Source organism: Hippichthys cyanospilos, chromosome 2 (assembly GCF_059441005.1).
Source record: "Hippichthys cyanospilos isolate Australia breed blue-spotted pipefish chromosome 2, RoL_Hcya_1.0, whole genome shotgun sequence".
Lineage (NCBI taxonomy): Eukaryota > Metazoa > Chordata > Actinopteri > Syngnathiformes > Syngnathidae > Hippichthys > Hippichthys cyanospilos.
The window spans coordinates 35,916,889-35,935,935 of NC_142370.1; the positions used below are offsets into that span (position 1 = coordinate 35,916,889).

Consider the following 19,047-nt stretch of genomic DNA (forward strand, 5'->3'; position numbering starts at 1 on the left):
GACCACTCTACCACTAAGCCATGCCGCCTTGTTGGTGGTATCAAGAGGCTATGTCGAGTTGTAGTTTGGCAATTGTTTGGCGCTCTTTTTTTCACAAACTTTGGAAGTTTTTGGAATTGGATGTTCAATCACATTGGTTGCTGAATGGAATGAACTACTGCCACAAAAAAATTGACGCTTCAAAAAAAAAACCGTCCTGCAGATGGCGCCAGAATTGCCATCAACCAACCCTCAATTGCCAAAAACCTCCCCACCGCGACGGAAGTTACTCGCTCAGGAAATAAAATGCAAAATGCAGACTTCCAAAAGCTACTACGTCTTGCTTTTATTATTTTTTATCCAGCCCCTCATATCAACGATTACAGGCGTACCTCTATTTATTCGTACAGCTCCAAGAGAGTCTTCAAATGTATTTGCTATGTGATAAAAAAATGTACATCATTTAAAGCATCGCTATGAAAATACTGACAATCTCCAATACAAATCTCTCTCTCTATATATATATATATACTATAGAATTTATCTGGCAAACGCCAAAGCTCAATCACTGTGCTCACGACGCTCAATCATTTTTTTAAAGAAAGAATAGACACAAATATAAAAATGTTCTGCTTGAAAATAAAATTTCACAGTATAAAAAAAACAAACAAACAGTTGTTTAAGACAAAACAACAGTCGGCTACTTAAAAAATCATCTCCAGTGGTCACAATACATCATCTAGAAAATGTCAAGAAAAAACAGACAAAAAATAACATATTGGTTATTTAAAAAAAAAAAGGCGTACAAAGAAAATACTCCCGAAAAGGACATGATTAGAGAATAAATAAGAGTTTTTCTGCGGTTACAATCCCAGTGTCGCGCGGTGCCGTTAAATACGATCATTTCCTATTTTCTTTTGCTATTGCCGGAACCAGAGATGCCATCTCCGGCATCACGACGACCCGGGCGAGCGCGTGCGCGTGCGCGCGTTTGGCTCGGATACGATCCTACGGTCCGACGGACCGTCTCTCAATCCGACGGGTCTGAAAATTCATGTCTAATTTCCTTCGCGCGTTTCTCCCGATCCGTCCTTTCGACGGCGACTCGCAAACAGGGTGCGGGGGGCGCTAGCGGACAACCTCTGACATTCGCGGGACTTCGCGGAGCGGCTTAGCCCGGCTCCCGCGCGCAAAGTTCTCGCTATGCGTCGTGGGACTCGTAGTTGACAAAAAGGCGAGAACTAAACTTGTATTTTCACGCAACTCATGCATTTCTATCTGCATTATTCCCCCCGCCAAATCTGCGCCGCTATATATTGACAAAAGGATTGGAGCGAAGAACTAAAAAGCTTTTGGCTTGCTGCGGGGAAGCCTTTGGTTTCACGCGACCCCTAACACGATATCTGCGTATTCCCGTCGGCCAAATCTGCAGCGTGGAGTAGCTGCTTATGTTTTTTTCCCCCACCTCACAAAACCAAAACTCTTGGTAAATGTGCCGCATTCCGGAAGCGGGCCGACCGACCCCGTCGGCGAGGGGAGCGAAAAGCGTCCGGCGGCTTAGCGGCCGGCGACGCGTCTCCTCAAAGTCTTTTCGACGGGCCGGTGGCTGACAAGTTGGGATCCTCAATTTCTTCTTCAAAATAATCCGAGGCTGAAAGGCCCAGACTTCTTTTGTCCTTGAACAAACGCATTATCATTGTTATGATTCTGATTATTATTAGAAGGCGGCCTCGGTCAGCGGCCGCTGCAATATCGTTTTTTGTTTTTGTTTTTTTTTTACAAAAGATTGTCACGCTTTGGAAAAAAGAAAGGAAGTCTGGATCGTGTCTACGGCTGCGTTTTTGGGGTAACGCTCGTCTAGTAGGAAGACAAAAAGGGCGGGGCGCGGCCGGGGGCCGTCCTTCTCAAAGCGGGCTCGGCGGCCTTCTCTTCGGGAGTGCGACTTGCCCTTTCTTGGTGGGAATGTTAACCTGAGTCCTTTGTTGGTCCGACTTCTGACTGTAGATAACGTGGCGGCTAATGTTAGTTTTTCTTTTGGGCCCGTTCTGTAGCGTTGCCTTGTATGCGTTTATCTCCTTGCCATTTTCCTTTCGGGGGATGTTAGCCAAATCCATCATTTTGCATGGAAAAGACTTGCGGCGGCGCGGCGCGGTACCCGATTTCGGTGGAGGCTTTTTCCACGGAGCGACCGGCGTTTTTTTGTCGTTTGGTGCGCGCGCGTTGTGCCCGCAGCCTCCGCGGCGCCACAACGGAAGGCGCGTGGGCGCCGCAGGCCCAGGTCTTTACGAGCGAGCGTCGAAAGGGACGGGGCTTCGTGTCCGGATCCGATATTTACATGTCGCGGAGCTTCCGGTCAGCGGCCGGCCGGTCGGTCCGTCCGTCGCCAAGTTTGCGGACATCCGCTCCGCTTCGCTCCTCCTCGCTCCGCCTCGCTCCTCCTCGCTCCGCCTCGCTCCGCCTCGCTCCTCCCCGCTCCTCCGTCCAAACGGGAATCTGTGACAAGGAAGCGCGCCCGCGCGAGTTTCGGTTTCTCCGGCCGGACTAAAAGACGTCGGCGAGGCCACGTACCCGACGCGCGCGGGGGACGTTCTAAAGCGTGATCACCGTGCCGTCTTCCCGGAGACTCCCGGCGGCCCCGTCGGGCGACGGCGCGGCCGACGGCCGCAGGTCCAGGTGCGGCTCGTAGCGAGGCGGCGCGGCGCGGCCCCCCGCCTCGATGACCAGGTCCTCGTCGTCCTCGTCGCTCTCCGGCTCGCCGGCGGGGAAGTTCTGGACGATGTGCGAGGGGGCGGCGGCCGAGGCGTAATAGCCGGCGCCGCCGTCCGAGGGGCGGCCCGGGGCCCCGGCGCGGAGCACGTTGTTGCGCTGGTTGGCCGGCTTGACGGTGACGATGAGGTTGTGGCTGTTGGCGATCATCATGTCCGTCACCTGGTCCAGGGACTTGCCGGCCACCTCGATGCCGTTGACCTCCAGGACCTCGTCGTTGACCGCCAGGAGACCCGTGCTTTCCGCCAGGCCGCCGGGAACCATGCGGGAGATGAAAATGGCGGGGACCTTCTCCAGGCCCTGCGGCGTGACCCGCACGCTGGAGCCGTCGCGGATGTAGAAGCCCAGGGGCTTTTCCTGGCCGTGCTTGTAGAGGCGCACGCGCCGGTGCGTCTCGGGCAGGATGTCCACGTCGATGATGGACGAGACGGGGCGGAAGTCCCTCGGGAGGCTGATGATAACCGGCGGCTTTTTCCTGTTGCCGTCGGGACGGAGCAGGACCGCCGACAGGACCGCGTTTTTCTTTCTGCTCAGCGAATCGGCGCCGAAGGTCGAAAGATCCGCTTCCTCTGCAAAACGGCGGAAAAAAGACGGGCGGGGAAGCCCTTCTTACCGGAGGCTACTTCATCTTCTCCGCCCCCAGGCGAAGGCGGTCCCGACGGTACGGGAGGAGAGAGCGCCGCGCTGGCACGGAGCTGACCCTGACCCTGACCCTAACCCTAACCCTTGCTGAAAACGGCCAAATGAGTCCAGTGCGGCGTCTCCGAGTCATTCCTCCTTTGTACAAATGAGCCTTTGACGCGGCGACGCCAGCTATTTTTAGGCACAGCTCCGACCCTTTCATCGGTTTGTTCCGCTTTTACACCTATGCTCCAGCTTTTTCCCAGAGGGGGAGAAAAACTCCCACCCCCCTCAAGGAAGTTCTTCAAATGGCGTCCCCTTTAGCCGAGCGGCATACGCACGGCCTGTACCCGACGTCCGGAGGAGGAGACCCTTCGACCCTTCGGCTAATTTCACGCCAAATGTATCGGAATGTCGATCGGGCGGGAGGCGGCTGCGGGCGGATACGAAACGGGGAAACGCATATGCCGTAGGGAGGGGGGGGGGTTCCTGACTAATAAGTCATCTGCCTACAGGCAAATTCCATCATCTAAGTTTGTCAAAGAAGTTGTGTTCTTTGTCTCTCCTATCGACGCCAGGAGAGAAACGGAGCGGCGACGGAAGGCGCGCGGCTCGTCGACCCGGGCGCCGGCGTCCCGCCCGCCCGCCCGCCCGCCCGCCTCGCGCTCGTGACGACTTTCCCATTTTGAAAAATCCCACCGGCAAACAATAGGAATCCATCCGCTCGGTTTCAAAGGACAGAAAAGCCCATCCTCGCTCGGAGTGATTTCTAGAAAAATAACTGCAGGCCTGTCGTCGGACTACGTGCTGGGCTCGATTTGGTTTCCCATTGCTTTGCGCTCGGCAAGTACGTTAGCTTTTAGTTTATTCTCATTGTTTGTAAGTATCTAGCCTCGAAGCCTTGCTTACATCCTGCTTGTTTTAAACCAAAAAGAAATGGACGCGTTTGACCAAACGCAATGAATAGCGGTGATTTCAATCATAACCGCCGTGATTTTTTGGCCGTAACCGTGCCGCCCTACTAGGAAGTAGGACTTATTCAAACGTAATGGCAATAATGCAATAGAAAGACGTTTTGCCAAAGTAATCCAAACATGACTCAAGGCAAGAGTCTCTCCCTCTCCCTCTCCCTCTCCCTCTCGCTCTCGCTCTCGCTCTCGCACGCACAAAGAGAATTTGTTGAAGGCGGGAACAGTGGACTTTGTTGATGACGAGCCCGAAGCAACGCGCCGAGGCGTTCCTGACACCGGCTGTTACGGCGCCGGTCTGCCAGTGGGAGAAAAAGCAGAGCCGGCGCAAAACGCGAGACGCGGGAAGAACAAGGGCCCCGCCGGGTCGGAAGCCGGCGCGCGGCAAAAGGTCCGAGAACCGGATTCTTCTTTCTGCCCAAAAAGATTGCCATTTCTAGGTATTCAAGCTACCGCGACCTTAAGATTTCTTTTCTATTTGTTCTCGCAGCAAGATGAAAAAGATGTTTTCAATTCATCTTCAGCGAAAGACCATCTTTTTCATTTGGCGGCAACAAGAACAAACGCCGATACAACAACTTACACGCCTGTAAGCGTTTGCAGAATGACATCCGTCTTCTCCCGCTCTCCGGTTCACGACACTGACGCCCAGGAAAACATTCCGGAGCCGGGGTAGCCTCGGCCGTATCTCTCCGTTATCTCCGGCCCGCTTCCCATCGCAACCGCCTTCTCGCTCGCCGACCTCGGCTAACCGTTTCCGCTTCGAGGGAACGCGAGCGCTCGGGTTAGCGGGAGTCTTTAGCGCCGCGGGCCGACGGCGGGGCCCGGGCCGTACCCGCTGAACGCAAGTCCGTTTGGAATCCGAGTGACTTGGAGTTTGACCTATTCGCTTCGACGCCATTCGCGACTCGGCGAAGTGAAGAATTTCTCTCCAAGGAGCTTTTCCTCGGCGGGAGAATCATTCTCGCCCCGTTGCTTCAAACGAGAGAACGAGGCTTTTTTTTCGCTCTTTTCCCGTATCCGGTCGGGCGCCTTTTGCGCCGCGGAGCCGCCGTCCCGTCCGGCCCGGCGAGCCCATCCGAGAGCGGCCGCCGCATTCCACCCGAAACGCACCCCCCGGCGCGGGCCTCACAGTAAATTCCTCCCGGACCGTTGGCATTCCCGCCATCCTCCCCTCTTCGCTTGAACGCCAATCGCATTTGCATTGCGCTCGCTCTCCTTTGCCCGCCCGCCAATGACTCGGCCTTGCCGTCGGCGGACGCGTTTTACCGGGGCGCAAAATTTCATCCATAAAAAGAGAAAATCGCTTCGGAGCGCACTTGCTACGATACTTCATCGCTACGGTACATAAAAAATGCACACGTCTCATGAATACGCTCGTTTGTTCACGTTGGGGCTGCACGGTTATGGCCAAAATAACCATCGCCGTTATTTCGCTCAATATTGAAATCGCCACGATTCATCGACGTGTCCATTTATTGCCCTTGTTTGAAACAAGGAGGAGGCTTCGAGGCTTGAGACTTCCAAATTCATAATAAAAAAGCAAAATAAATAAATAAATAAGGACCGTTTTGGAATTCCCCCTCGCCTTTCGCGGAAGCGTCCCCGTCATTTACACGGGACGCATCAAAAAGCGGCCGGGGGCGGGGAACCCCGCTTGGCGGGGAGCCGTACCCGGCCGGCCGCCGGCCCGAGTTCACCGCCCCCGGCCAACAGGATAGCCCAGGATTACGGTACGTGCGGATATTCTTTTGAAGGCGGTTGAATCGATCGCTTTACCGAAGAGGCGCCAGCGCATCGGCTATTTTGTAACAAACGGCGCCTTCGCTTCTCCAGAACCCAAACCATTTGACGGACCCCCCGCAGTCAGGATGCCCGGGGGACCGTGAACGCAAACGACGGTTGGATAAAAACAGGTGAACTTTGCCCTTAATCGGTTTTCTCTAAAGCCAATCTTGACGGGAACGCAGTCTTTCCACCGACAGACATCTTTTCGACTTTGCGTCCCCTTCAAAAATGTTGCCGCTCCTTTCGTTTCCATCCCCTTGTCTACGACTCCTAGTGGGCCCCGCCCCGACGCGCGTTACTCCTCCGCACATTCCTTCCCGCCGCGCTTGCTTGTTGCGCGTCCAGCAATTTCGCCGCATTTCCTCCAATCGAGTTCAGAAAAACGAGAACCGAACACGCACGACTGCCGTACACGATCGCCAGGATACTCGTTCGTAGCTTGAGTGTCTTTGGAGGGACGGTTGGACTTTGTCCAGCAAACCGTATCTCCGCCGTAAACTTCCTTTGACCGGATGACTCATGGGTTAGCGATTAGCGCGGCGAGCCCGGCCGGGATAAGCAAACATTCCCCAAAGCTTTCCCGCTACCTTTCCGCCGTGCCTTTCGACCGCCGAAACTACACCGAGCGAACGCGCGCCCTAGCCCGGAAGAAAAGAGTCCGGAAGGGACGCGTTCCCACCACGGGCCGAGACCGAGGCCGAGAGCGAGAGGACGCTTTGGCCTTTCTCCCATCCGCGTGGCCTTGGCGAAAACGAAAAGGGACCACAAGAGTTCGGCGATGTTTGTGTGACCGCTGGGGGCATCCCCGCAACTTTTTCAAGATAGCCGCATTGCCGCACGGGGAGAGGAACGAGCATTCACGCAGCCGATCGCGCAGAAGGACTGGTTAGTATGTTGGATACACCTGCCGTGAACGTTTTTGGAGCGTGGGAGGAACACACGCACGCACGCTCGGGGAGAACGCGCAAACTCCACAGAGGAAGGCCGGAGCCAACTCGGGTCCCCGAACTGAACCGCGAGGCGGGCGTGCCAACCCGGCCTAAAAAAGGCAAATACGCTTTTGTGATACACCTAAATGCGAACCAAAAGTGTGTCTGAAAATACAAATAAATGAAAACAAAAACAAACAAAAGAAAAACAACTTTTCGGGCCTTATTGGCCAGCCCAAGGTTCCAAATAATCCCAATTTTAGTACGACTGGAAATTGCGTACTATAACGAGGTGAAGTCGGGCTTTAAGCTAATTAGGTCATGCCGGTTCTATCAGACACGCGCACACAATTTACACACGAGACGCGAGAAGTATTATTGGAGGGAGAGGCCTTTTTTTTTTTTTTTACCCCGAAAGGCAAACGTCGACAGCGCGATTCCCAACACGCTTTGGAAAGGAGCACTCGAAAGCAAAGGCGCCCGTCTCCGCCATGACGACAGATAAACAGAGCGCGCCTCGCGGCCGGCACAACGGCCGCCGACTCATCGGCGGGCTAGCCGAGCGCTATCGAGGCGGAGCCGAAGCGTTTTGGCTTTTTTTCCGACCCCAAACAAACGGGGCTGGATCCCGACGCGCGGACAAAACGACGCTATGGAAGTGGGAGCCGAGACGGCCGCCCGCCCCGCTCCGCCCCGCTCCGCCCCGCTCCGCCCCGCTCCGCCCCGCCCCGCTCCGCCCCGCTCCGCCCCTTCGACCGAAGCCGGAAGGCTTGGAAATTTGGCCCCGGCCAAAGCTCCGGTCTCGTGCAAGAAAAGTCTTTTTGCATCCCGTGCTACGGAATCAGCCGCCAGGGTCCGGAGTCCAAGCGCTGCTTCAAACTCCCACGTGGCAGCCAACTCGCGTCACGGCCGAGGTTGAGATAGCGCCGAGCGCCCGCCCGCCGTCCGCCATTCCCGAGCATGTCAACAACTATGTTCAACAAGTTCACTTGCGAGAAAAGTTCAAGGACGCTTCCTGTTTTTGCTAGCTCATTTTCTACGTCCTTTAAAACACGATGGGAGATCTTGGACCGGATCTTGCGCGAGCCACCGGATTCCTTTCCTTTTCGCCTGGGCTTTCTGAGCCAGAAGATCGGAGGACAACTCGGCTGACGCTCGCGCGCCGCTCTTCCGTACAGTGGGTGGCGTACGCGCCCGACCGTCGTTTGCCATCCGCCGATAATCGTAAAAAAAAAAAAAAAAAAAGGAGGGCGAGGCCATACGCTGCCAACGTAAAAGCTGGATTTTCTCAAAAAGTCCTGCGGAAAATATTCAGGAATAATTTCAGGTCAGCTTGAACGTAAAAATAACATCCGCAGCTTCGATCCCAGATAATAAAGGAGTGTCTAAAAACAGGCGGTCGGAAAAGGTTTTCTTTTGGACAAACTTTTGACCGCTCATTCGAGCGGAGCGCGACGGCGCAACGAAAACGCCCGTGTGGCTTTTGTGCGCTCGTGTCTGAAGCGTGTCATTGAAAGACGGTGGCGCGCGGCGCGGCGCGGCGCGGCGCAGCGCCCCAACTAATCTTCTTGGCGACAAAGTAGCTTAGCTTCCGCGAGCTCATGTGGCACGGCGGGCTTGGCGGCTTCAGCAAAACTAAGGCCGCGCTCAACATATGACGCGTTCGCCCCAAGTCGGCGTCCCGAGACCGCGCTCCGTCCACGTCCCCCCGTAAGCTTTTTCTCGCGGCCGGAAGCTCGGCGCCGCCCCATCCGAAAGCAAGGCCTCCGACGCGCGCTTCGACCGGAAACCGGAGCGAGGTGGAACAGGCCGAACCGGTTCCTCCTTTATTGATTTTTTTACCTTTCCTCTGCAGGAAGAGTCGAAGCAGGGGGCTGGCGCCGGAGACGGCCTTGTGGTAGTTGTCGTCGTTGTTGATGGGCAGCAGGTCGCCGTGCACGTCGGCGTAGCCCACCAGCAGGTCGGCGTTGGGGATTCGATGCACGTGTTGCAGGAGGCCGTAGAACTCGTCGAAGCGGCCCGGCTTGGAGCGGTCCAGGGAGAAGCGGCGAAACTCGGCGCCGAACTGCAAAAGGGTCAGAAGCGTGAGGGCCGCCCGCTTGGGCCCAGCCGGGCCACGTACCGTACGCCGAGGGTGTCAAAGTCCAAAGCCGCTACGGTTAGCAAAGCCGTCCGATTCCATTGTATTGTTACTGCGCGGCGGCGCATCTCATAAAGGGGTACTTGAAGGAACTCCGGGGGGTATTTGAAATCCATTCGTTTTAAAAGCCCCGTTCCCTCCCGTAGGAGAATGAGTCACGCGCCACCTCTCGTTACCTGTCATGTTCGCGTCCGAGTTCGTTTACTTTTGGGAACAGATCTGAGCTCTCTGATCCCACGAGAGCACATTTTCAATTGGATATTTTTCGTAGACCGATACAAATGAAGTCCGAAGGGTTGTGCATTAGAATAGATCAAGCGCCGATAGCATGTTTTAAGTGCCCCTTTTTGGTATAACCCCAAAATGTTTTGGTTAAGGGGTACCGATTTCACAGGGGGGCACCGTTGCACACACCAAATTGACAGCCTTTTCCTTTTGAATTCACAAGTCAAGGATAAGACTTTGTTGATTGTCGTTGAAGCTCCCGTAACGGAACGATCGCCAAAATATTGCAAAACTTTCTTGTTTCTAGGTTGAAATTTTGGAAGTGAGTTTAGCCAGGGTGACGGAAACGGACAGCGTTTGCTTTCAGGGTGATCGGCGGGCCAGATTTTGCCCCTTTCCGCCCTCGGCTTTGACACCTGCGCGGTTCAATCTTGCAACCGAGGCTCCGTTTGAGGATCCTGAACCTGAATCGAAATCGCAACAATTGTCTGAAACGCGGCCGAGCCGACGGCCACGGGAAGGTCCCGCACATACGGTCATTGGAAAACTCCGCATGGTCCATATGACACACCGCGTGATGAATTATTCATTTTCATTACCGGGCCGGCGGCGAAGGGAAAGCGGCTGCAGGTTTGATATTTCTCAACCTTTTTTTTTTCCTTCCCCGTAAGGAGAATTCTCTTCCATTGTATCCAAGTTCATATCAATGACATCATATCAAGTGGCATGTTGCTGCACAAAACCTTCCGGGTTCAAACTAGTCTCCGACGATACCAAGATAAGTGGTCGATTAACCGCAGGAATTCTTTTGGCGTCTATGAAGCATTACATCGTGAGACAAAAGCACAAAATCGACGAGCCGGATGAGAATTTCGGCAGCGTCGACCAAAGACATTTAGCCGAGCATAAGTACTTTGCCGCGCCGAGAAGGGTCGGGCTTCTTGCCTCGACCTGACTACAAGTTGATCATTTACTAGTTTTGAAATCAAAAGTAAAAAATAATAGTTTATTGTTGAAGTTATGGTACCAAAACAATCCAAAAAAGATTGCCAAATCTCAACTTTTCAATTTGGGAACGGAGTTTAGCAAGGGTGATGGAAATGGACACGATTGGCTTTCAAAATGATTGTCGGGCCAGACTTAGCCCCCGGGCCTTGAGTTTGCCCCCCCACCCCCCATAACAAGATCACACGAAAAAGAACAGTACTGTCGAACGATCATATTTTGACTCTTTCTTTTTGAAGAGCCGTGGCTGTGTTCTATTTATCGTTCATATTACGAAGCCTCCAGGCGAGCTTTTACAACATACTGCATTAGAAGAGCTTACGGCCCGATGAAGATTCCAGATGAAGGCTTGTCGGTGTCATTTCGGCGCTTAAAAGTGACGTTCAATGGCAATAAAGCTATTGCATTCATTTGTATTCGCTAGCGACCGAGGGGAAAAGAGAATTTGCGCTCATATCGCAAGTGTCCGCCGGACGACTCTTGCGTAACAGCGAGACGAACGTTGCGGTTTTCCTTTGGACTTTCGGTGCCTTTCCCCGAGCGAGCCGCAAAGTTGGCTCGAGCTCGAGCGGAAGACACCTGCGCACCCCGGCCGGAAAAAGCAGCGAGTTCCGCTCGTCGGCCCGTCCGAACAAGTCGGCTCGAAGTCATTGCGTTTAGCGACAGGTGTCTTGGAAAACTTGCGAGTCCGATCCGCGGTCCTCGCCACCATTTTACGCTAGCGAGCTAGCGAGCTCCGCCGGTTACGCTTGCTCGCTCGCTTCAACAACAAAATTAGCCCGGAGCGAGAGCGAGCGCTCCAACTGTAACCCGGGGGGGGGGGGGAAATCACCTTGCTCTTCACCTCCACGGCACTCAGCGAACGGTCGCTCGGCGCTCGGTGGTTCTTGTTCATGTTTCGCCGCTCGCTCGGGGCCGCCACAGCAAAAGAAAAAGCCAAAGCCGACTCCGTTCCGTCCGACGCGCCGACTCCGTTCCGTCCGACGCGCCGACTCCGTTCCGTCCGACGCGCCGATTCCGTCGAGCGAGGACGCGAGCTAGCTTCGCTCCGACTTGCTCCCGGTCATTCTGGCTCGGCCCACGACCGGACACCGGTGCGCTGGCGGCGGCTACTGCGCACCGGCTCGGGACTCTACGCTCTTTCTCTCACCCCCTCGCGAGGCGCGGCACGGCGCTTCGAAATAAAAGTTTGTCCGTCAGCTCATTTCAGAGTAAGAGCTTTTCCGGCGCGCTTGCCTTTGCTGTAGGGCGACGTCCGGTGGACGAAACGAGGCGTCTAACTTATCCGCTACGGAGTACCGGAAGTGTCGAAATTCAACGTGTCCTTCGTAAATTAATGGAACGTTCCATCAGTACATTCAAAGTGCCATTAAATATGGCAAATTTGGGTTCACAATGGTTTTATATGGTCCAAAATATGGACAATTATTACTCTTGTGCACAAAGTCTCGCACGTCCAGATGCAATCACATAGAAAGGTCAGACTCACCTGCTGAAAATTTCAGCTCCTAGTGTTTTATTTCCCCTCGCTGATTCTTTTATGATAAAAAAAAAAAAAATCTAAAGAATTGTCATCATTTGTAACATAACGCCATATCGTATTACATTTACCACCAAAACGGTATTTAGCAGATAGGCTGGCCGTTCCAGCGGGCGGACGACAAATCCATCGCGCATACAAATCTCTCCATAGTGTACTGGCCAACGCCGACGCATCCATTGAAATGAAACTTCTTAGGCCAACGTTTCTGTGAGAAACATTCACAGCACTTTATTCTTAAATGCGCCGGTGGAAAATAAAGTTGTGTCAAACAAACACACATCAATTGAATAAACACAAGATAAATAGATTTTTGAAAAAGGTGACGGTTACCATCCAGTCATCGGTTGTGCGCGAGAGGGGGCTGAAGACGCGGAGTCGTCTGCGGCCGCGAGCGCCGGGCTGCAAAAATACTGGGGGCTCAAGTTCAATCTGGTCCCAGGACAACAGTGGTGCAAAATAATAATAATAGTAAAATAACGATATTATTGATTCATCATTATTCTGCAAAAGAATTCCAAAAAGGTTAACGTGAGAGCGTCTACCTGGGAAATATCCAAGAGGGGACGTACGGCCCGACGTGCCAAAGACTGTACAAATTTACAGCTTCGCGGAAAAACTGTGGGTTGAAAAAAAATAAAAAGAGGGGTGGGCGGGCGAATTATCAGGTCACGTTTACAAACCCGGCGGCGAAACGGACACCCGAGCCTTTTGTTTGCCCGAAGCCAAAATAGCTGCTATTCATCTAAAACCTGATGGCAAAACTCTCCTGCGGGAAGGTTGCGCATCGTCGTCCAAACGAGGACCCAAATGTGGCGGCGCGGCGCGGCGCGGCTCGCTGGGAGTTCCTCGGCGCGTTCCTCGGGTCCAGGTGAGGCAGATTTGTTGCTGTTTGGTTCTTAGTAGTCAGACGTGCTGCCGCGCTCCCTCGCCGGCCCGCCCGGACGAGGAGGGCACGAATTTGGGGACGACGATGGGCGGCGGCGCCTCGGCGGGCCCGAAGCCGTTCTCAAAGTGCGGCCCCTCGTCCCCCTCCGCCCCCGGAGTCCCCGTCGCGGGCGCCGCTCCCTCCCGCCGGGCCGCGGTCTCCGTCGGGTCAGCGGCGCCGGACCCCCGCCGTCGTCGGCGCGCCCGCTCCGACAAGCCCAACCGAGTCGCGGAAGTGCGCCCCCGGGCCGCCGGGCCCCGGGGGGCGTCGGCAGGCCCGTCCAGGGCCAACCCGTGGCCGACCCGGCCCGCCCGCTGCGTGTCGAATCCCAGCAAGACGGCGGGTTTCTGGCTTTGGCATTCCTGCGCGCATTTCCTGCGCGCGTTGTCAAAGTGGCCCGAGATGTCGGACCTCCAGAGCCACAGAGCGGCCGCCAGCTTGTCCACCTCTCGGCGCGTGGCGTACGGCGCCCGATTGAAGTAGCGCGTGAGAAAGGCCTTCCGGGATTGGTACGGCTGGCGTTCCAGTCCTTTGGGGTCCAGCGCCAGGGCGACGGGCCGCTCCGGGTTTTCTTCAAAGGACCCGTTCATGTCCCTGGGGTGCGCCCTCTCCCCCGGAGGGCCCCGCCTCTTCCGCTTGGGCGCGGCGGCGGCGGCGCCGTCCGAGGCGGCCCGTTTGAGGGCGGCCCCCTGCCCCTGAGCGATCCGGGAGGCGTGGGCGGACCGGTCCTGGCCGTTGTGGGACTTGCCCACGCCTCGGCAGTGCACCAGGTGCAAAGTGATGGTGGAGGCCGTCATGTTGCTGGTGTAGACGCCCAGACAGTGAATGCACTTGTAGGTGAGCTTCTTCTCCACCGGGTGGACCGTCTGAATGACCTGGTGCTTGTCTCGCAAGTGGTGGGCCAGCGAGTCCGAGATGGGGCCCTTGAGGATGGAGAAGCAGAGCGGGCAGAGGGTCTTGCCCACGTCCCTCTTGTACGGGACCGAGGTGTGGAGCGCGGCCTTGGCGGGGGCGCCCTCCGGGATTTTGGCCGGCTGCTGAGCCAACAACCTCTTGGCCGACAGCAGGGACGAGGACAGCGGGGACGGCGAGGCGGGGACGCCGGCGTGGCCGCGATAGGCCGGCGCCTCGTCCGGGGCCTCTTTGGCGTCGTAGGTGGCGACGATCAGCTGAACGTTCTTGGGGTTGCCCTGCTGCAGGGTGAGGTCAAAGGTCAAGGGGGCCTCGGCGCCCGGGCCCACGCCTTCCTTGGGATGCGCCAGGCGCATGTGGGCCACCATCTTCTCCACGTCGTTGAAGGTGGCGCGGCAGTGCGGGCACGACAGGCCGTGGATGAGCATGTGGTTCAACAAGGTGTCGCTGGGGAGATAGCGGTTGCAGTAGAGACACTTGCTGGTGAAGTTGTGAATCTTCATGATGTAGTTGGCCACGGCGGGAACCTTCTCGGCTTTGTGCTCCTTCTCGAAGTGGGAGCTGTACACGTTCTCGGGGAAGAGCTCGTTGCAAATGGTGCAGATCTTCCACTTGTGGGTGTAAGGCGCGCCGAGGAGCGAGGAGCCGCCCCTCTTGGCCGCCACCGAGGCGAAGGTGGCCGCCGCCGCCTGGACCCGCGAGGCCAGGGGGCCGGGCTTGAAGGAGGCGGCCGAGTGCGGCCGGGCCTCGGCCAAAGGGAAGGCCTGCTTGGTCCCCGCTTTGGCCGAGCCCGCCCTGGCGAGCGGGGCCGAGTCGGCGACCCGGGCCGCCTGCTGGGACGGCGGGGGCCTGGCGGAGGCGGCGGCCGCCGCCACCGCCCCCTTGGGGCCCGTCCTGTCGCCGGGGGTTCTGGGCGGCAGCATCAGGACGGGCCGGGGCCGGGAGACGCTCACGCTGGTGTGGCCGATCATGGCCGTCACCTGGTAGCCGGTCCTCTCGTGGTCCTCCACGACGTGTTGGACGAGCGCCTCGTAGGTCCTGGGCACAAACAGACACTTCTTGCAATGGATGTGGTGGGCGGCGTCGGGCCCGTCGGCCTTCTCCGCCGGCCTGGCCACGTAAGGCTGAGCCGCCTGCTGGAAGTGTTCCCTGTAGATGTGCTTCCGCACCACGTTGTACAAAGGGTCCCGGTAGGTGCACTTCTTGCAGTAGTACACCGCCTGCTCCGCGCCGTCCCCCGGCCTCTTGGTCAGGAGGGCGGCGGGGGCGGGGCCCTGCCGCAGGCTGCCGTTGCCCGGCACGTGGAAAAGTTTGATGTGCGTCTCCAGGCTCTTCTTGTTCCCGTTGTAAGTGCAGTAGGGGCAGTTGAGCAGGATGTTGTTCTCAAAGTCTTGGCTGTGGACATTGCGGAAGTGGCTCTTGTACGCCGAGAAGTACTTGGATGAGAAGAGGCAGCCCGAGCAGCAGAAAGGCTTGGACCTGTAGTCCTGAGACACACGGGGAAAGGAAGCTCTTACCAAAGCGAGCCCGGAGGACCCCGAGGCGGCGGGCCCACGTACGCACCTGCGCTTTGGTCCGCCACGGCTCCCGCGAGCACACGTCTTCCCAGCAGGTGTGCTTTACGTACACCTCCGGGGGGGCGTAGGCTTTAAAGTCCTGCGCAAACAAACCGGGGCCATCGCGTCAAGCTTTGCCGTTCACGTGCCCTCGCCGATTGGCGCGCGCGGGGGCCTCGGGTTCCCGTTCTTTTTTTGGCCGAGCTTAACGCGCCGCAGCGGCGTTCCCTCCGGACGCCTCCGCGCGTTTGGAGCTGGAGTTTCCGAGCCGCTAAATATTACAGACGCGCCGCTGCCGATCGCCGGCCGGCCGGCCGACGCGTCGGCTACAGCAAACTGGGCAATAAAGCGATTGAAAAAGAAATCTTCGAGTTGGGTTTGGAAACGCTTGAAAACAGGCGAATAACCAAAGTGTCGGAAGGTACGCTTTACAACGGCGGTTCTCCGTGCGGGCCTCGCGGGGGTCCGTGGCCCGACCGCGGGGGCTCGCAGTCTCCCGCTCTTTGGCCGCCTTAGGCGATTGCTTCTTTCAAAAGTCGGGAGTTAAAAAGGAAAGTTAGCGGCGTTATTGGGCCGCCCTGGCGCTAAAGGGGCAATTCCCGCAAAGAGCATAACCCGACCCTCATTATTCAGTCTGGGGCCAAATGAATGCCACTCCTAAATATTAGCCTGAAATGACGCTACGCTATGAAAGGATGGCCCCCGGGGGACAATTTCGCCGTCGGCGGCAAAGCTTAACGAAAGGCTCCAACCTCCAGGTGATCTTTGCAGTACTCCAAGCCGATGTCTCCCAGGGCCCGCTTGACATTCTTCCGAGCTTTGCGTAGGCTGCCCAGGTTGTTGACGGGGAGTTGAAACATGGTCTTGGCCTGCTTGAAAGAGACGTTATCGGACTCCGCGCATCGCGGAAAAGCGCAACAACATTTGCCCGGTCCGCTCTCCGGTAGAGTTAAGCCACAGGAAACGTAGGCGCCCTGCTTCTTCTGGCCGTAAACAAACACGGTGCCCCTCTGCCTCTTGTCTGAATTTGCCTATTTTCCGCTCTCTAAGGCGTACCGTACCATGGTGGTCACGCCGGGACCCGCTTTTTCCTGCTATTGCAAAGTTGTGAGCCACTTTTGAAGATGTTAAGAAGAAGGAAAGAACAAGGTGACAGTGGGCTTTGCAATCCCGCGCGCCTTACAGAGCGGAAAACGCGCTAATAAAGTTTGACTGACTTATCCTATTGTTTTGTTGCCGTTTGCTTTCGCGCAGCTCCATCTAGAGCGCAGGTGTCAAACTCAAGGCCCGGGGGCCGGATCCGGCCCGCCGCATCATTTCACGCGACCCGGGAAACGCCCATTCCAATTTGAGTTTCCCGTCAAAATATCACATTCGCAAGTCAATTTGAAATTGTTTGGGGGAAAAAGCAAGCGCTTTTTGCCCTCAGCCTCTTTCTGATTTCCAAACTAGTTGAAAGTGTGACAAATACACCCAAACTATATTTTCTCACGAACTGCGACGTGGCCCTCGATTAGAACGAGTTTGGCACACGGGGAAAGGAAGCTCTTACCCAACCGAGCCCGGAGGACCCCTCTAGATTCTAGAGGATGCAGAACACAAGCCCGGCTGCAGCTCCGCTTCTTTGTGCCTTGTTATACGGCGCGTCCTATATCTGAAAACGTTTCGAAAATATGATCCAGAAAATACGGCACCTACAAATATGAGAGATAGAAAGCATCGTGCAATTTTGCTGAACCTCAGATGATTCAGTCAATTTTTAAATGTCAGATTTTTTTGGATTTATCGGCCATCCTTCTAATCCTCGTCCTTCCTTTGAACAAGAACTCGTGCGGTACCGTTCGATCCGTTGACACTCCGCGAACTGAGTTTTTGAAACACGCGCCATAGTTCGGACGGGCTTTTTTTTTCTTTTCTTCCTGCCCGGTTTGACAGAACGACCCCGAGCTTGGCCGCATCCGCCGGCCTCGCGCGTGCCCGTCGCCCAGGCGCTTCCCATTTGCAGCCCCCTTACGTTGCCATCTACTACCATCACGTGTAGATGGCGCTGGTGAGGAGCTCCATTATGTAATGGCGGACTTTTCCTCCCCTGCTCTCCCTCCCCTACTCTCTCTCTCTGCCATCACAGAATGGCGCCTCCACAATATGTCTGCAGTGGAGGGAAAGAAGGAGTAATTGGAGGAGGGAGGGAGGGCGGGTGTGGGAGAGGATGGGCTCTGGGGGGTGAGGAAGGGTGGCTTGCTGAGAGAGAGGGAGGGAGGGAGACAGCTACGGAAGCAGAGGGGGATGGGACGGGGGCGCTCGGACAGACTGGCTCAAAGGGGAAGGGAAGGGGGAGGGAGGTGGAAGAGGGTGAGCAGAAGCAGAGGGAGAAAATGGAAACGGGTGAGAGAAAGAAGCCAAGGCTGAGTGGGAGGGAGGGAGGGAGGGAGGGAGAAAAGCACCTCCGCGGATGGCAGAGGCCAAGGCCTACCGGGGGGGGGGGGGGGGGGGGGGGGGCACCCTCTAATGACTTGGGACATCAAGCCCGGCCACCTCAAAGTTCGGCACGCGCGGATGACGTCGGCACCGGGCTCCAGATGACGGCATCCTTTCGTAAACAAGTCACCCCATGACCCCTCCGAAGCCTGTAAACAAACGCGGCCCAGTGTGCCCTCTTGCCCATAGCGTCCCTCGGAACCGAAGCTAGGGGCGACAAGGCCGCCCCGGCACGTTCAACCGAGTGGCACCGTTCGAAAGCCGCCGCCGTTCGACAAAGAAGCGGCCGACGGCTCGCTAGACTGGCTAGCGCTAGCATGCTAAGCTAGCCCGCAACAAGGCTCCTCTCTCCGAGGGAGAAGCCAGCTCATCCGAAGGCTTCGTCCGATAACGGGCGCGTGCGTCCCCCGTCAAAGTCCTCGTCGCAGGCTTTTGCTTTCGTTTCGAACCGTACGCTCAAGTCGTTCAAGTCGACGCGACGCCGCGAGCTCACTCCCAAGTATGTGACGCCGACAGACAAGTTGTACCTGCTCTCACATCCGCGCCCTGGCGTTCTTCGGTGGGCGCGACGACCCGAGCGATGAAGCGGCCCTTGCGCTCGTGTCTTCTCGTCTGCCCGCCCCGCCCCGCCCGGCCCGGCCCGGGCCCGGCTCGGTGGGCGATACCGGCGCAGGTGAACCCCCGAGGAGACGCGGAGAGTCCAAAGAAGCGAGTCGGCCGCCGTCACCGACACGGCTTCTCCTTCTCCTTCTCCTACTCCTCCTTCTCCTCCTCCTCCTCGCTCCGCTCAGCAAACAGGAAGACGCGAGCTCCTCTCCTCATGTGACGAATGCGGACGCATGTTGAAGGAAAGCCGGAGGAAATCTCGCGTCGGGTCTAGTAATCTCGGGCGAACGTGCCGACGTTCACCGGGACTCGCTTCCCGGTGCCATTCTTCTCTTGCCAGACAATACACATCCAGCAGAGAAAGTGCCCCCATCCAAAATGGCGCAAATAAAGGAGCGGATGTGACGTAGCCGTGTCATTAGCATACAGCGGCCGGCGAGGATTGTCTTCTCAAGTCACCCTGACCCTTCCCTCTTTCTCCACTTACTCCTCGTGAAATTTGCTGGAATTGGACACGTCATGTAGCTTTGTTTTAAGCGTACAGCGACGACTGCTGAAGAGCTTTCAAAAAATAAGCCGGCTCAACTGCAGTTACGCCATTTTGGT

The 19,047-nt window shown here is 56.5% G+C and overlaps 2 protein-coding genes across 6 annotated transcripts; both read right to left on the minus strand.

Annotated features, from left to right (window-relative positions):
* Positions 1–300: 300 nt before the first annotated feature.
* LOC148428428 (partitioning defective 6 homolog beta-like) lies at positions 301–11,683 on the minus strand. Of its 2 annotated transcripts, XR_015863640.1 has the most exons (5): positions 11,254–11,683; positions 8,894–9,116; positions 2,548–3,314; positions 2,430–2,472; positions 301–2,379 (listed from the first exon to the last, which is right to left on the minus strand). XR_015863640.1 is itself a non-coding variant. In XM_088402146.1 (4 exons), the coding sequence occupies exons 1-3, from the start codon at positions 11,314–11,316 to the stop codon at positions 2,569–2,571; spliced, it is 1,032 nt and encodes a 343-aa protein (XP_088258272.1). In that variant the 5' UTR covers positions 11,317–11,682; the 3' UTR covers positions 301–2,472; positions 2,548–2,568. The 2 variants fall into 2 exon arrangements, 1 of the variants encoding a protein (XP_088258272.1); XM_088402146.1 differs by having other exon boundaries at positions 301–2,472; positions 11,254–11,682.
* A 478-nt stretch (positions 11,684–12,161) lies between these two features.
* On the minus strand, positions 12,162–18,839 carry adnpb (activity dependent neuroprotector homeobox b). 4 transcript variants are annotated; one of them, XM_088402140.1, is made up of 5 exons: positions 18,363–18,839; positions 16,910–17,011; positions 16,110–16,226; positions 15,365–15,457; positions 12,162–15,288 (listed from the first exon to the last, which is right to left on the minus strand). In XM_088402140.1, the coding sequence occupies exons 3-5, from the start codon at positions 16,215–16,217 to the stop codon at positions 12,868–12,870; spliced, it is 2,622 nt and encodes an 873-aa protein (XP_088258266.1). In that variant the 5' UTR covers positions 16,218–16,226; positions 16,910–17,011; positions 18,363–18,839; the 3' UTR covers positions 12,162–12,867. The 4 variants fall into 4 exon arrangements, 3 of the variants coding, with proteins under 3 accessions (XP_088258266.1, XP_088258247.1, XP_088258257.1); XR_015863635.1 differs by lacking the exon at positions 18,363–18,839 and having other exon boundaries at positions 12,162–12,393; positions 12,507–15,288; positions 16,110–17,786; XM_088402121.1 differs by lacking the exon at positions 16,910–17,011.
* Between the last annotated feature and the right edge of the window lie 208 nt (positions 18,840–19,047).

What these genes read in the sequence shown, in the direction of transcription:
- LOC148428428 (XM_088402146.1), bottom strand. Translation starts at nt 11,316, where the DNA reads ATGAACAAGAACCACCGAGCGCCGAGCGACCGTTCGCTGAGTGCCGTG. An exon ending in CCGTGGAGGTGAAGAGCAAG is followed by an intron (nt 9,117 to 11,253) that starts GTGATTTCCCCC and finishes ACCCTTTTGCAG; the next exon opens with TTCGGCGCCGAGTTTCGCCG. An exon ending in ACTCTTCCTGCAGAGGAAAG is followed by an intron (nt 3,315 to 8,893) that starts GTAAAAAAATCA and finishes GCCGTTTTGCAG; the next exon opens with AGGAAGCGGATCTTTCGACC.
- adnpb (XM_088402121.1), bottom strand. Translation starts at nt 16,217, where the DNA reads ATGTTTCAACTCCCCGTCAACAACCTGGGCAGCCTACGCAAAGCTCGG. An exon ending in ACTGCAAAGATCACCTGGAG is followed by an intron (nt 15,458 to 16,109) that starts GTTGGAGCCTTT and finishes TTGTTTGCGCAG; the next exon opens with GACTTTAAAGCCTACGCCCC. An exon ending in CGTGGCGGACCAAAGCGCAG is followed by an intron (nt 15,289 to 15,364) that starts GTGCGTACGTGG and finishes CGTGTGTCTCAG; the next exon opens with GACTACAGGTCCAAGCCTTT.